We start from the raw sequence: 12,954 nt of genomic DNA on the forward strand, positions 1-12,954 counted from the left end.
GGTCTTGTTCACGAGTGAGGGACGGATGGAGCGTGAGATTGACAGGCGGATCGGTGCAGCGTCTGCAGTGATGCGGGCGCTGTATCGGACCGTTGTGGTAAAGAAGGAGCTGAGTCGAAAGACAAAGCTCTCGATTTACCGGTCAATCTACGCTCCTGCCCTCACCTATGGTCATGAGCTTTGGGTAGTGACCGAAAGGACAAGATCGCGGATACAAGCGGCCGAAATGGGCTTCCTCCGCCGAGTGGCTGGGCGCTCCCTTAGAGATAGGGTGAGGAGCTCAGTCACACGGGGGGAGCTCGAGTAGAGCCGCTGCTCCTCCACGTCGAGAGGAGCCAGCTGAGGTGGCTAGGGTGGCTGAGGGCCTCCTGGACGCCTCCCTCGGGAGGTGTTCTGGGCATGTCCCACCGGGAGGCGGCCCCGGGGAAGACCCAGGACACGCTGGAGGGACTATGTCTCTCGGCTGGCCTGGGAACGCCTCGGGATCCCCCCGGAGGAGCTGGAGGAAGTGTCTGGGGCGAAGGAAGTCTGGGAGTCCCTGCTTAGACTGCTGCCCCCGCGACCCGGCCCCGGATAAGCGGAAGAAGATGGATGGATGGATGGATGGATGGAGTGTAGGACTTTGTTTAAAGGCAGAATGAGTTGGATTTGTCGGTTGCGGTTTGTAAACACAACATTCAAAGTTCGCCCCTCCTCCACAGCTCAACAACACGATGGCAAAGTTGGTTGGTCCACATCTGAAAAAACAAATATTGGATAGATTTCCATGAATTTTTATACATGTATTCATGGTGCCCAGAGAATGAACTCTATTGACTTTGGTGATCCCTTGACTTTTCATCTAACACCACCATGACGTTGACATTTTTGGGTTTGGTTTTGAGCAAAATGTCTCAAAAACTGTTGGATTGATTGCCATTAAATGAACTGTAATAACTTTGGGGATCCTCTGACTTTTTATGTGGCGCCATCATCAGGTCAAAAAATTAAATATGTTTAATACTTTGGTTTATGACCAAATACCTGCACTGACTAACTAATGACATCAGCCCAAATGCAGAACGTCTGGCTAAGAGGCTGCATAGATTGTGAACTAGGATGAATGCTAATCGAATCTCTCTTCTCTTTGAATCAGCAGGTATTTAATACACTTCATCAGTGACAAAAACTCTGTTTTGACCATCATTACTCAACTACCACTGTGGATATAAGCTAATAACTCAGAGCATTTACAGTCATGCACACGACACTGTGCAGACTACAGTATGTATTATGCATTACAATGTACTATAGAATAGAAATGAAAAGACACTATAATATGACCAAAAGTTATTCAATTCCCTAAAACAAACTAAGTCACAAAAAAACATGATAAAATTATCATCGCCATTAGATTGTTGCTATATCAAGATTTCACACATCTACTGTACTTCCCATTTCTTTCTAATGATATAAAAAACATTCAAAAGAAATCCTTTACTTTTTTCTTTGACACTAACCACAAACAGAGAATAAGTTAAAAAAAAGGAGAAGGAAGAGAGAAAGAGTCAGTCAGTTACTATAAGAGCAGAGTCACTCAGCAGAGATCACTTTGGATAGAAGAACAGATAAGGCAAAAGAGGTAAAACACAACTTTTACATTATTTTATGAATATCTTTTGGAGTGATTCATTGTTCCCTGAATAATATCATACAAAATGTGCTGTTGTTCTTTTTTTGTAAAGGTAATCGTAGTAAAGTTTATTAATCTATCCACTTTCTAGAACAGATGTCAAGTGTTTCACAGTAAAAGAAACTAGCTGCACCTCTGACTAAAGTGGTAGCCACATTTATTCACACAACTATGGAATAAGTAAACATGCTATATATATACAGTGGTGTGAAAAAGCGTTTACCCCCTTCCTGATTTCAGGCCTGATTGCTGCCACACCTGTTCTCAATCAAGAAATCACTTAAATAGGACCTGCCTGACAAAGTGAAGTAGACCAAAAGATCTTCAAAAGCTAGACATTGTGCAGAGATCCAGAGAAATTCAGGAACAAATGAGAAAGAAAGTATTTGAGATCTATCAGTCTGGAAAAGGTTATAAAGCCATTTCCAAAATTTGGGACTCCAGCGTACCACAGTGAGAGCCATTATCCACAAATGGCAAAAACATGGAACAGTGGTGAACCTTCCCAGGAGTGGCCAGCCAAAATTACCCAAAGAGCGCAGCGACAACTCATCCAAGAGGTCACAAAAGACCCCACAACAACATCCAAAGAAATGCAGGCCTCACTTGCCTCAGTTAAGGTCAGTGTTCATGACTCCACCATAAGAAAGAGACTGGGCAAAAATGGCCTGCATGGCAGAGTTCCAAGACAGAAACCACTGCTGAGCAAAAAGAACATTAAGGCTCGTCTCATTTTTGCCAGAAAACATCTTGATGATCCCCAAGACGTTTGGGAAAATACTCTGTGGACTGACGAGACAAAAGTTGAACTTTTTGGAAGTTGTGTGTCCCATTATATCTGATGTAAAAGTAACACCGCATTTCAGAAAAAGAACATCATACCAACAGTAAAATATGGTGGTGGTGGTGGTGTGATGGTCTGTGGCTGTTTTGCTGCTTCAGGACCTGGAAGACTTGCTGTGATAAATGGAACCATGAATTCTGCTGTCTACCAAAAACTCCTGAAGGAGAATGTCCGGCCATCTGTTCGTGACCTCAAGCTGAAGTGAACTTGGGTTCTGCAGAAGGACAATGATCCAAAACACACCAGCAAGTCCACCTCTGAATGGCTGAAGAAGAACAAAATGAAGACTTTGGAGTGGTCTAGTCAAAGTCCTGACCTGAATCCTATTGAGATGCTGTGGCATGACCTTAAAAAAGCAGTTCATCCTCGAAAACCAATGTGGCTGAATTACAACAATTCAGCAAAGATGAGTGGGCCAAAATTCGCTTAGCGCTGTAAAAGGCTCATTGCAGGTTATCGCAAACGCTTGATTGCAGTTGTTGCTGCTAAGGGTGGCCCAACCAGTTATTAGGTTTATCACTATTTCACACAGGGCCATGTAGGTTTGGATTTTGTTTTCCCTTAATAATAACAACCTTCATTTAAAAACTGCATTTTGTGTTTACTTGTGTTATCTTTGACTAATATTTAAATTAGTTTGATGATCTGAAACATTTAAGTGTGACAAACATCAGGAAATCAGGAAGGGGGCAAACACTTTTTCACACCACTGTATATACACTGTATATATAAGCGGTTTTATAACAAAAAAAAACTGGTCAAAACAAGAGAGGTGACTGAAGAGGTGTCAAACTCTACATAAGTAATGTTTGGAATATAGTCGAAAGCTCTGGAAAAAGCTGGAAAAAAAGTGAATCTTGACTTTAAAATGTTTAATCACAGATGTATTAAAATCTGTGCTGTGGAGGTGTTTCTGAACCAGTTTCAGGAACTGAACTTACTGTTTGTCTTTTGTCCTTTTTGTATAATGTGTTTGTGCTTCTGAAAAGGAGAGGAGAGACTGACTGTCTCGATCATCAAATCAGGATGTTTGTTCTCATCTGGGCGACTCTGCTGTTCCCTGTGAGAGGCGGCTGTGCTAACACAGGTATGCATCTCCATTGTAATCGTGTTATGTTAGCAACATTATATTATTTATTTTTGAAATAAAATTATTAATTGTAAATAGTTTGAAATAATTTATGGTAATAAATATACCTTTAAATGTTTTACTGAAATGCTTCAAAACTACAAATATTTAGTTTTTCGACCTTGAATTTAGCAGCACATTGATGACTCAAAACAAATATTCACTTGGAAACTCTGGGATAGACCATTATTTAAATGAAACTTTTGTTTACCAAAAACATTATTGATGAAATTCCATTATGTTTGCACAACGCTGCTGACAACAGTAGTTTTATAAGACAGCAGTTACATAAAACAAAAACAGTACATGTACTATCATGTCAGGAGTAGTAGGCTTTCTTCATTAATAAATATGGTGTGTTGTCAAAATTTAAAAATCCTCTGTCCCTCTTTTTTCTCTCACTTTTTGCATGAACAGGTGCATCAGTTCGGAGAAGACAAGACTGTCTAAATGGATTCTGTATCACTCTTAGTGAAGGAGAAATTACAGCAGAGGCTGGACTCTGTGTTGTGATACCGTGTTCTTTCACCACTGGTTATGGCTTCACACCCCAACATTTGGTTTGGTACAAATGTGAACCATCTAAACAAAGATGTGTAGATTCAGATGTGATATTCCACACTAACAAGAACAACAAAAAGGTTCAGTCTGAGTTTATAGGACGAGTGTCACTGTTGGAGCCTGACGTGAGTCAGAAGAACTGCAGCATCATCATCACTGACCTCACTGAGTCAGACTCTGGATCATATCAGCTCAGAGTTAATGGTATCAAGTATGGGGGGGCAGATGGATTTACATTCTCTCCAAGAACAACTGTCTCTGTTAAAGGTATGAAGAGCTACAACAAATATATACAGTGAAGATGTTCATTGTGGTGCCAATGAACGGCACCAACATATCTGGTGTATTTATGGTCTTATAGAAGCATGAAGTAATGTTTTTCGGCCTCTGTAGGCAACCTGTAGGAGTGGCATCAGTTCCTGATATAACTCCTACTTATTGACCCATTGAAATGTATGTGATTATTTTAGCCCAACTTAAGTGAATGATGACCTTCAGGCTGTTCACCTGATTCCACTCATGGACTGCTCTCCCATTAGATCTGATCCAGAAGCCCACAGTGATGATTCCTCCTCTGACAGAGGGACAGCAGACCACACTGACCTGCACTGCTCCTGGTCTCTGCTCTGGATCTGGTCCTGAAATCACCTGGACGTGGAGAGGAACAGGAGAGAATGACTCTGACATCACAGGAAACATCACTGCTTTCAACACTGAGAATCCGACTGCTGTCACACAGAGACACAGCTCAACTTTGACCTTTAACTCTTCTGCTGAACACCACGGCACCAATGTCACCTGTAAGGTGAGCTTTACAGGCGACATGACTACAGAGGAGACAGTGATTCTAAATGTGACCTGTGAGTATAGTGTATACTGTGCTTTATTCTCACCTTAACCTTTTTATCTAAAATATTTGCTAAGAGATATTCTCTAGCGTAATTTCCGATGGCTTTCTGAAATGTTGAATTTTACAACATTAACAGTCTTCTTGCAAGAAATTTGGGAATATAGTGGCACTGTAACATTGCATATAATACCGTATATAATTTTATCTCATAGATGTGAAGAAAGTTAAAATCACTGGGAATACAAGAATGAAGGAGGGTGAGACTCTGAATCTGACCTGCAGTGTTGAAAGTTTCCCTCCATCTCTTATCACATGGACTAAATTTTCTGAGAAAAACATGCTAAATGGAACAGAAATTGAAATGCAGAACAACACTGACACCTTCCTGCAGGAAGAAAGTGGAATGGGCACCTTTTCCATCTCTAAACTGACAGCAGAAGATTCAGGACAGTACATCTGCACAGCAAAACATCTACACAACATCCTGATGGAAAAAGTTGATGTAACAGTGATGTGTAAGTACATTGTACTAGTGTTAAGACATTTTTTAACAAGTGTTAAAAGAACATTTATTGTAGTATTTTCCCCTTTTTTTTCTAATAAGCTAACTGAAACTGAGTTGAGAGCAGCGAACAACCTTAATAACCATGCCAAATTCATCCTGAATAACTTCCACAGCCCTGTGCCTTCATATATGTTTGCTTGCTCATGGTGGGATTTGTTGGGTCTCTGTAATTTAATATTATAAAGGGTACAGTCTAGACCTGCTCTATAGGAAAAGCGAAATGAGATAACTTCTGTTATGAATTGGTGCTATATAAATCGAATTGAATATATGTGTGGCCATGTCAATGTGCATTTTTCATTTCATTTTTTTGATTGGATTTACCTCAGAGTTTGAAAATGTTGAGACTTTAGTGCCATCCAGTGGTAGTATTTACAAAAAACACTGGCAGACGATCCATGAATGCAATCACAAAAACGTTTACATGTATTGACTTTATATTATATTCTGTAAATCAAATTAATTATATACTACAGATCACACAGCTGTATATATTTTAATGTACATTGGATTTATTTAGAATTATACCTCTATTTATACAGTATTACAGATAGCACTTACACTTTGGCTGCCTTATATATATTTTTTTTAATTTCAGTAAGCCTCTTAAAAAGTCACTATACTACCTCAAGAAGTCTTCTGGCGTTGCACTACTGGACTAATTATGTTTGCATGCGTGTATATATATATTTGACAGATATTCCTATAATTCATGTACGTGTATGTTCTAGACATACTGTGAGGTATTGTAATGTGTATATAATGACTCTGGCTTATGAGTGTCATTACTTTTTTTTTTTTATATAGATGTTTTTCAAATTAAAAAAACATCTATATCTGTTTCTCACCTCTATCTTAACTTCAAATATTTTGTTTAAAATTTTCTTCAGATATTAAGAAGAAACCTGTCATCACTGGGGATACAACTGTTGAGGAGGGAGATACTCTGAATCTCACCTGCAGCGTTGAAAGTTTTCCTCCATCTCGTATCACATGGACTAAACTTGGTTCCAAGACAAACCTGCACAATGGACTTGATACTGACCTGCAGAACGACACTGGAACATCCTCACTTGTCCTCCCTAATGTGACGGTAAAACATTCTGGCCAGTACATCTGTACAGCAGAACACCTGGACACAACTGTGACTATACATGCTGACGTAACTGTGACTTGTAAGTGGGCTGTACTAATCTACTTGAAAGTTTGAGGTTTATGTTCTCATTTTACACTATCAACATTTTGTTATTATGATGTGATTCTGTTTGTGTGTTTTACAGGGTTTTCAAAGATCTTAAAAAACTCTGGATGTGAGGTTCAGTCGGAGGTCCTGACTTGTGTGTGTATGAGTGAGGGGTTTCCTTTACCCACCATTAAATGGCCGCTGTTGAAGAACCACGCTGAGTACTCTGTTATTACCACTGTGTCAAACCACACAGTCAACAGCACCGTCACTCTAACTGTAAAAGACCACAGCAACACTATTGTGTGTGTCAGCAGCAGCAATGAAGTCGGGGAAGTGCAACAAAACATCACCATCATAAGTTCAGAGAGGCAAGAAGGTGAATACACACATAACACACATAACAATCAGCACCAATCACTGATATCAATAAGAAAGTATTGGTAACATAACATGTGTTCAATAGTCTGACATCAAGAGCCCAAAGGATACTAAAAGACAGTACCCACCCCAGCAACAACCTGTTCACCCTGCTGCCATCAGGCAAGTGATACAGAAGTATTCACTGTCGTACCACCAGGCTATAGAGCAGCTTCTTCCCCCAGGCTGTGAGACTCCTTAATTCATCCTCAGCACTCCACCATGTAAAATAGTTTTAATTTCTATGACTTATTATTTATTCACTGATCTACTGTATATATTTTTGAATGTTTGTTTTTGTGAGTAGCAAAAAAGAGAACTGCAATTATATATCATTTTGCACCCCGTGTTATAAAATGATAAATCAATCAACCTTGAATATTCATACAGCTATTTTCTTCCAACTTTTCTTCTTTAAAAAAACAAACAAAACAAACAACTTCTGCACTGTTCCTTAAGTAAACCTTGGTGGTAAATAGGAACAGCAGTAAATCTATCATTTGCAGGTAACACTGCGTAAATGGGGGTCTGTAGCTAACACAGTAGCCACTGAGTAGAGCACTTGAGTAGCACTTGAGTTATACAATCTACATTTTGTCATTTCTAACAGCAGATCAACGTGGACCGAGTACAGTGCTTCCCTGGGCCATTGCTGTTGTATCTTTCATTGTGAATGTCATCTGCATAATCTGCGTGATGTTCCTTTGGTATGTTACTGCGTCATCATTTTATGCTTTGAAGGCTCTGTCAATTCAGTGGAGACTTTTAGACAACACATTATGTCTCACGCTTTCTTCTCTCCAAAGGAACACAAGAAAAAAGGTGAAACCAAACCAAGAGGACAGAACTTACATGTCACTGCAGAAAAGAGACCCATTGCCAGAGTATGATGTTATTGGCCAATCTCTGAACTAAGTGTCAGCTTCCACTGACAGGAAGGAGAAGATGGTACTTCCAAAGTCTGACTGATCTGATAAATCATATTTTCAACATGTGTAAGATTTTATGAATATGGCATTTAAACAATATTATAGTTTTTTGTTTACATTTCATGAACCTTATTGACCCAGGGGAGGTCCACTGGCCATGCGTTATTTCGCAATTTGTATTCCCACTCCACACATCTTCACACCTGAGTGATTTCCAGTGTCATCTCTTGTAGCTGGGATTTAAATACTTTGCAGATTTCTCAACCAGTCTGGGGATCTGAAACTGTAATTTTCAAGTCAAACAACTTGATATTTTAAATTGCATTGTGACAATGTGTGAGTTGTATTTGTGCTTGTAATGTGTCTGGAATACAAACTGTAAAGTCTACCTAAAAGGAGGAAATTATATTTGCAGGATGGTATATGTAATTGTTTTTGACAATGAAGGCAATTTTGATTTGTAGATTTGTTGTAGTTTCTTCATTAGTTGTAGATTTCCTTTGCCACGTATCACAAACAATTAGGAGTCATTATGGCTACACAGAACTACCAATATTTGGCCCCAAAAATATTGAACCTAGCCTGATAATCAGATCAAATGGCACATTTGTTGCCACTCCATTATGAAGTAAGGAACCACACTTCTGTTGAAATGATGTAATCTGTGGTGTGAAATAAAGACTTGAATTATATCAGTTGTAGGGTATCATGATAAACCTGCAACTTAGACTTGTTATTCAACACATCATTGATTACTTCCCCTTTTAAAAACATGTTGCAGGTATGAATCTGACTTGATGAGCAAAGATGACAGTATGCTGTATATGTTATTGCTGTGTCAAGTTAGTGACCTGTCAGATACAACACAACATTTCCAACTACTCTCTCTGAGAGACTCTGAAATGTCTAGTTTATGCAGTGGATGTGTAATATACAGGCATATATCAATTGAACTGTAGCCAGTTCAGCAGGTCAAATTGTAAAGAGGAATTTATGAGAGATACTTGGACTATAGTGATGCCATATGACAATGTTTAAATGAGTGATCACTACAGTGACTTTGAGGAGAGTAGTACATACAGATATTGCACTATACAAACCATGGAAACATGGAACTATTACAAATACAAAGTTGCTGACTGCAGGTTGTTAAAATTGAGAAATAATATGTTACCGCTATTTGGATCTGCAGGTATTTGATGCACTTAACCAGTGACAAGAGTTGATTTTGACCAATATGATGTTCATTTGACAATCATCAAAAATAACATATAACTGTCAAACTATTATACAATATTGACACAGTCTTATAAAAACTGTGAGGAAAAGGTTTCAATGCATCTCCCGGTTTGATGGTTTATCCTAATGACAAGATTTATTTTACACACACACTTCCCTTTTTCAAGAAGTTTCACTTTATGTCACATTTATGGTGAGAACGTGAAAATAACAGCAAAACAAACAGAAAACAAGGACACAAAATAGTTTCCTTTCATTCCCAATAAGATATGGTACATGATGTGTTATTATGTGTAAATGTCACATACAGTTTGTCAGTGTGTCAGTCTCAGAAGAGGAGAAATAATGTCTAACACTGGGCAGGGAAACTTTCTGAATCCTTGCTGTTGCACAAAGAGGGAAGAAATGGAAAAGTGAGGAGAGGAAGAGTCAGTTCAGAGCAGAAACACACAGCAGGGATCAATGTGGGGAGAAGAGGAGAACATGGTAGAAAGAGGTAAAACACAACATTTACCTTGTTTTATAAATATATTTTTGAATTCTAAGTTGAAATTGTTGAATTGATTCTTCCCTAAATGATATAAATATATACATATAATATAATGTCCTGGTATTGCTGTTGCTGATGAGGAAAGGTGGACTGTGCTCGAGAAATGGTGCTTGAGGATGGGAGGATTACAGATATTTATTTTGTCAGAGTTGTTGTTTGTCACAGCCGGGGTATCAATGATTCAGGGGGCCCAGAGCTGGACAGGGGGCCTGGAATATTGCAGAGATTTTAGATATTTATTGTATCAGAGCTGTTGTTGAGCTGAACTATGTTTATACACATAGGACCTTGCTAGAGCAGATTTAACAAACTGCTCACATTAGCCGCACCCTGTGTGAAGTGGTAAATTTAATTAAGCAACTGTGGAATAACCGAACGTGCAACATTCTGTATTAAGATCTGTGATGGTAACTGTGGAGCTTCCTTTGTTTAATTTTCATCACCTGGACTTCCTGCATTTTTACTGCACCTGTAGTGTAATGTTGTCCTGTAAGGGGAAGACTGAATGTCTCAATCATCAAATTAGGATGTTTGTTCTCATCTAAGCAACTCTGATTTTCTCTGTGAGAGGCAGCAATGCAGACACAGATATGCATATTTATTGTAATGTTGTTATGATGCCAACATTAAAGATAATCAGTAATAGTTCATAATTCGCCAAAATACATGTCCTTCTTGTATTGTGCTTCCAAATTACAAGTATTTCATTTTTACACATTGAATTTACCAGCTCATTAGCAGCATTACTCACAGCATTTACTGACTCACTTGGAAACAATGGGATGAATAGTTCTTTAAATAAATATTTTGTTTACCAAAGATATTATGGATAAAGAAATATGTAAAATTCTGAAATTATGTTGTGTTATCTACTTACAGCAGCAGTTATATAAAACAAAAACAGTCATAGTAGTAGCCTTTCTTCATCATTTATTAAACTTCATGGTGTATTGTCAAAATCTAAATATATTTTTGTCTCCTTTAAACAGATGCATCAGTTTGGAGAAGACAAGACTGTCTAAATGGATTCTGTGTCACTGTTAGTGAAGGAGAAATTACAGCAGAGGCTGGACTCTGTGTTGTGATACCGTGTTCTTTCACTACTGGTTTTGGATTTACACCCCAAAATGTAGTTTGGTACAAATGTGAACCATCTAAACAAAAATGTGTAGATTCAGATGTGATATTCCACACTAACAAGAACAACAAAAAGGTTCAGTCTGGATTTATAGGACGGGTGTCACTGTTGGAGCCTGACGTGAGTCAGAAGAACTGCAGCATCATCATCACTGACCTCACTGATTCAGACTCTGGTTCATATCAGCTCAGAGTTAATGGTATCAACCTGTTTGGGAGGGCAGATGGATTTACATTCTCTCCAAGAACAACTGTCTCTGTTAAAGGTATGAAGAGCTACAGCAAATATGCACAGAGATGATGTTGATTGCTGTAGCTGTAATCTGGTTGTCATAACAGTGATGTACATAGTACAACTGTTCTTATACAGAAAATGTCTAGTTGTTGTAATTGCTGTTCTTCATTATTAGGTAGCTGAAAATCTTTGACAAATTCATGCTGAACAACTTTCACAGCCCTGCACCTTCAAATATATGGTTCAATCATATCATATCAAATCATATGGTTTGTGCATTTTACATTTAAAGGAGGATTTTGCTTTGGTTTTCAAGATTTTAAAAATAATTATTTTAAAAGAGATCTTGAGCTAGTTGGGTACAGCTGGACAATAATTAAATTAATTACATTGTTTATAGACTTTCACAGAGATACGCTATTGTATCATAATGATATGATCATATTGTGTTACCATTTTATACAATTCTGTTATCTAAAGCACAATACATTATGGAGCAATTATTGTTTCCCTTTGCCCTGGCCTTTTCATACACGTTACTTGACAATATTTTGTGGACATTTACAGGTGGCTCACAGCCTACATGGGGTTATATAGCTAATAAAGTGGTCACAAAATGTACAGCATGACCATAATATAAGAACATGTATACAATCTACAATATCTCATTTCTTATGGTAGGTCCTGTGCAACATTGTGGACCTTACAGTGCAGTGCTTCCCTAGGCCGTTGCTGGTGTATCTCTAAGTGTGAACGTCTTCTACACAATCTATGTGATATTCCTGTGGTATGTTACTCCATCTGCATGTTATGTTTTAAAGGCTCTGATAATGCTTTTGAGACTTTTAGGCAACAAATCATGGCTCACTATTTTTTTCTCAAAAGGAAAGCCAGAAAAAAGGTGAAACCAAATCAAGTGGACAGAACTTACATGTCACTACAGATCACAAGAGTATGATGTTATTGGCCAACCTCTGAAGTGACAAATGTCAGCTTCCACCATTTCTTTACAGTCTTCAGGGATGACTTTCAGACAGCTTCAATGAAGGATTTCTCTTCTTGCACTGAAATAAAAAAAATTGTGGACAAACAATGTTGTTGAAGCTCCTGTACCATCATTCAATTTGTATGGATGTCTCCATCAACAGTTCAACTTCAACAAAGATACTTCACAGCGTTAGGAAGCTAAAAGGCAATGGCAGGACATAATCAGCATTTAATACAGCAACATGAGATAAAAGCAGCAATCAATAATAATAATAGGAAAATAGGAAATTATCAGAGATACAGAGAAACAATGCATTTCAGCTGTTACACTTTATCTTTTTAATACATGACAAACAATGTTCATTTGACCATAATCACTCAACTCTGACTGCAGATATTAGCTAGTAATACAGAACCTTTACAACAATGCACAGTATGTGTGTCATGTGTGGTGCATTATTGAAGCGATTTTTAAGAAGCTATATACAGTATGACATACAGTCTTTCATAACACTTCACATATTGCATAAAAAACACATTAGGAGAAGAGTTCAGTACTGATTTGTTGGTTTCTCAAGATAACAATTTTTTTTACAGTACTTCCCTTTTCAAAAAGTTTTGTATTACTTCACAGTCATGGAGGGAGGATCTAA

The 12,954-nt window shown here is 38.2% G+C and overlaps 2 protein-coding genes across 4 annotated transcripts; both read left to right on the forward strand.

Annotated features, from left to right (window-relative positions):
• Window positions 1–1,567: 1,567 nt before the first annotated feature.
• On the forward strand, window positions 1,568–8,850 carry LOC122881755 (sialic acid-binding Ig-like lectin 5). Of its 3 annotated transcripts, none has more exons than XM_044208334.1 (9): window positions 1,568–1,621; window positions 3,506–3,603; window positions 4,063–4,473; window positions 4,746–5,066; window positions 5,269–5,571; window positions 6,512–6,796; window positions 6,902–7,183; window positions 7,835–7,931; window positions 8,031–8,850. In XM_044208334.1, the coding sequence occupies exons 2-9, from the start codon at window positions 3,543–3,545 to the stop codon at window positions 8,137–8,139; spliced, it is 1,869 nt and encodes a 622-aa protein (XP_044064269.1). In that variant the 5' UTR covers window positions 1,568–1,621; window positions 3,506–3,542; the 3' UTR covers window positions 8,140–8,850. The 3 variants fall into 3 exon arrangements, with proteins under 3 accessions (XP_044064269.1, XP_044064270.1, XP_044064271.1); XM_044208335.1 differs by having other exon boundaries at window positions 1,595–1,621; window positions 7,838–7,931; XM_044208336.1 differs by lacking the exons at window positions 7,835–7,931; window positions 8,031–8,850 and adding an exon at window positions 7,271–7,390 and having other exon boundaries at window positions 1,601–1,621.
• An 874-nt stretch (window positions 8,851–9,724) lies between these two features.
• On the forward strand, window positions 9,725–12,390 carry LOC122881760 (sialic acid-binding Ig-like lectin 14). The gene is made up of 3 exons (XM_044208343.1): window positions 9,725–9,888; window positions 10,932–11,345; window positions 11,996–12,390. Exons 1-3 carry the CDS (start codon window positions 9,855–9,857, stop codon window positions 12,037–12,039), a joined length of 492 nt encoding a protein of 163 aa, XP_044064278.1. The 5' UTR covers window positions 9,725–9,854; the 3' UTR covers window positions 12,040–12,390.
• Window positions 12,391–12,954: the final 564 nt, after the last annotated feature.

This window comes from Siniperca chuatsi, linkage group LG9 (genome assembly GCF_020085105.1).
Source record: "Siniperca chuatsi isolate FFG_IHB_CAS linkage group LG9, ASM2008510v1, whole genome shotgun sequence".
In the NCBI taxonomy this organism is placed as follows: domain Eukaryota; kingdom Metazoa; phylum Chordata; class Actinopteri; order Centrarchiformes; family Sinipercidae; genus Siniperca; species Siniperca chuatsi.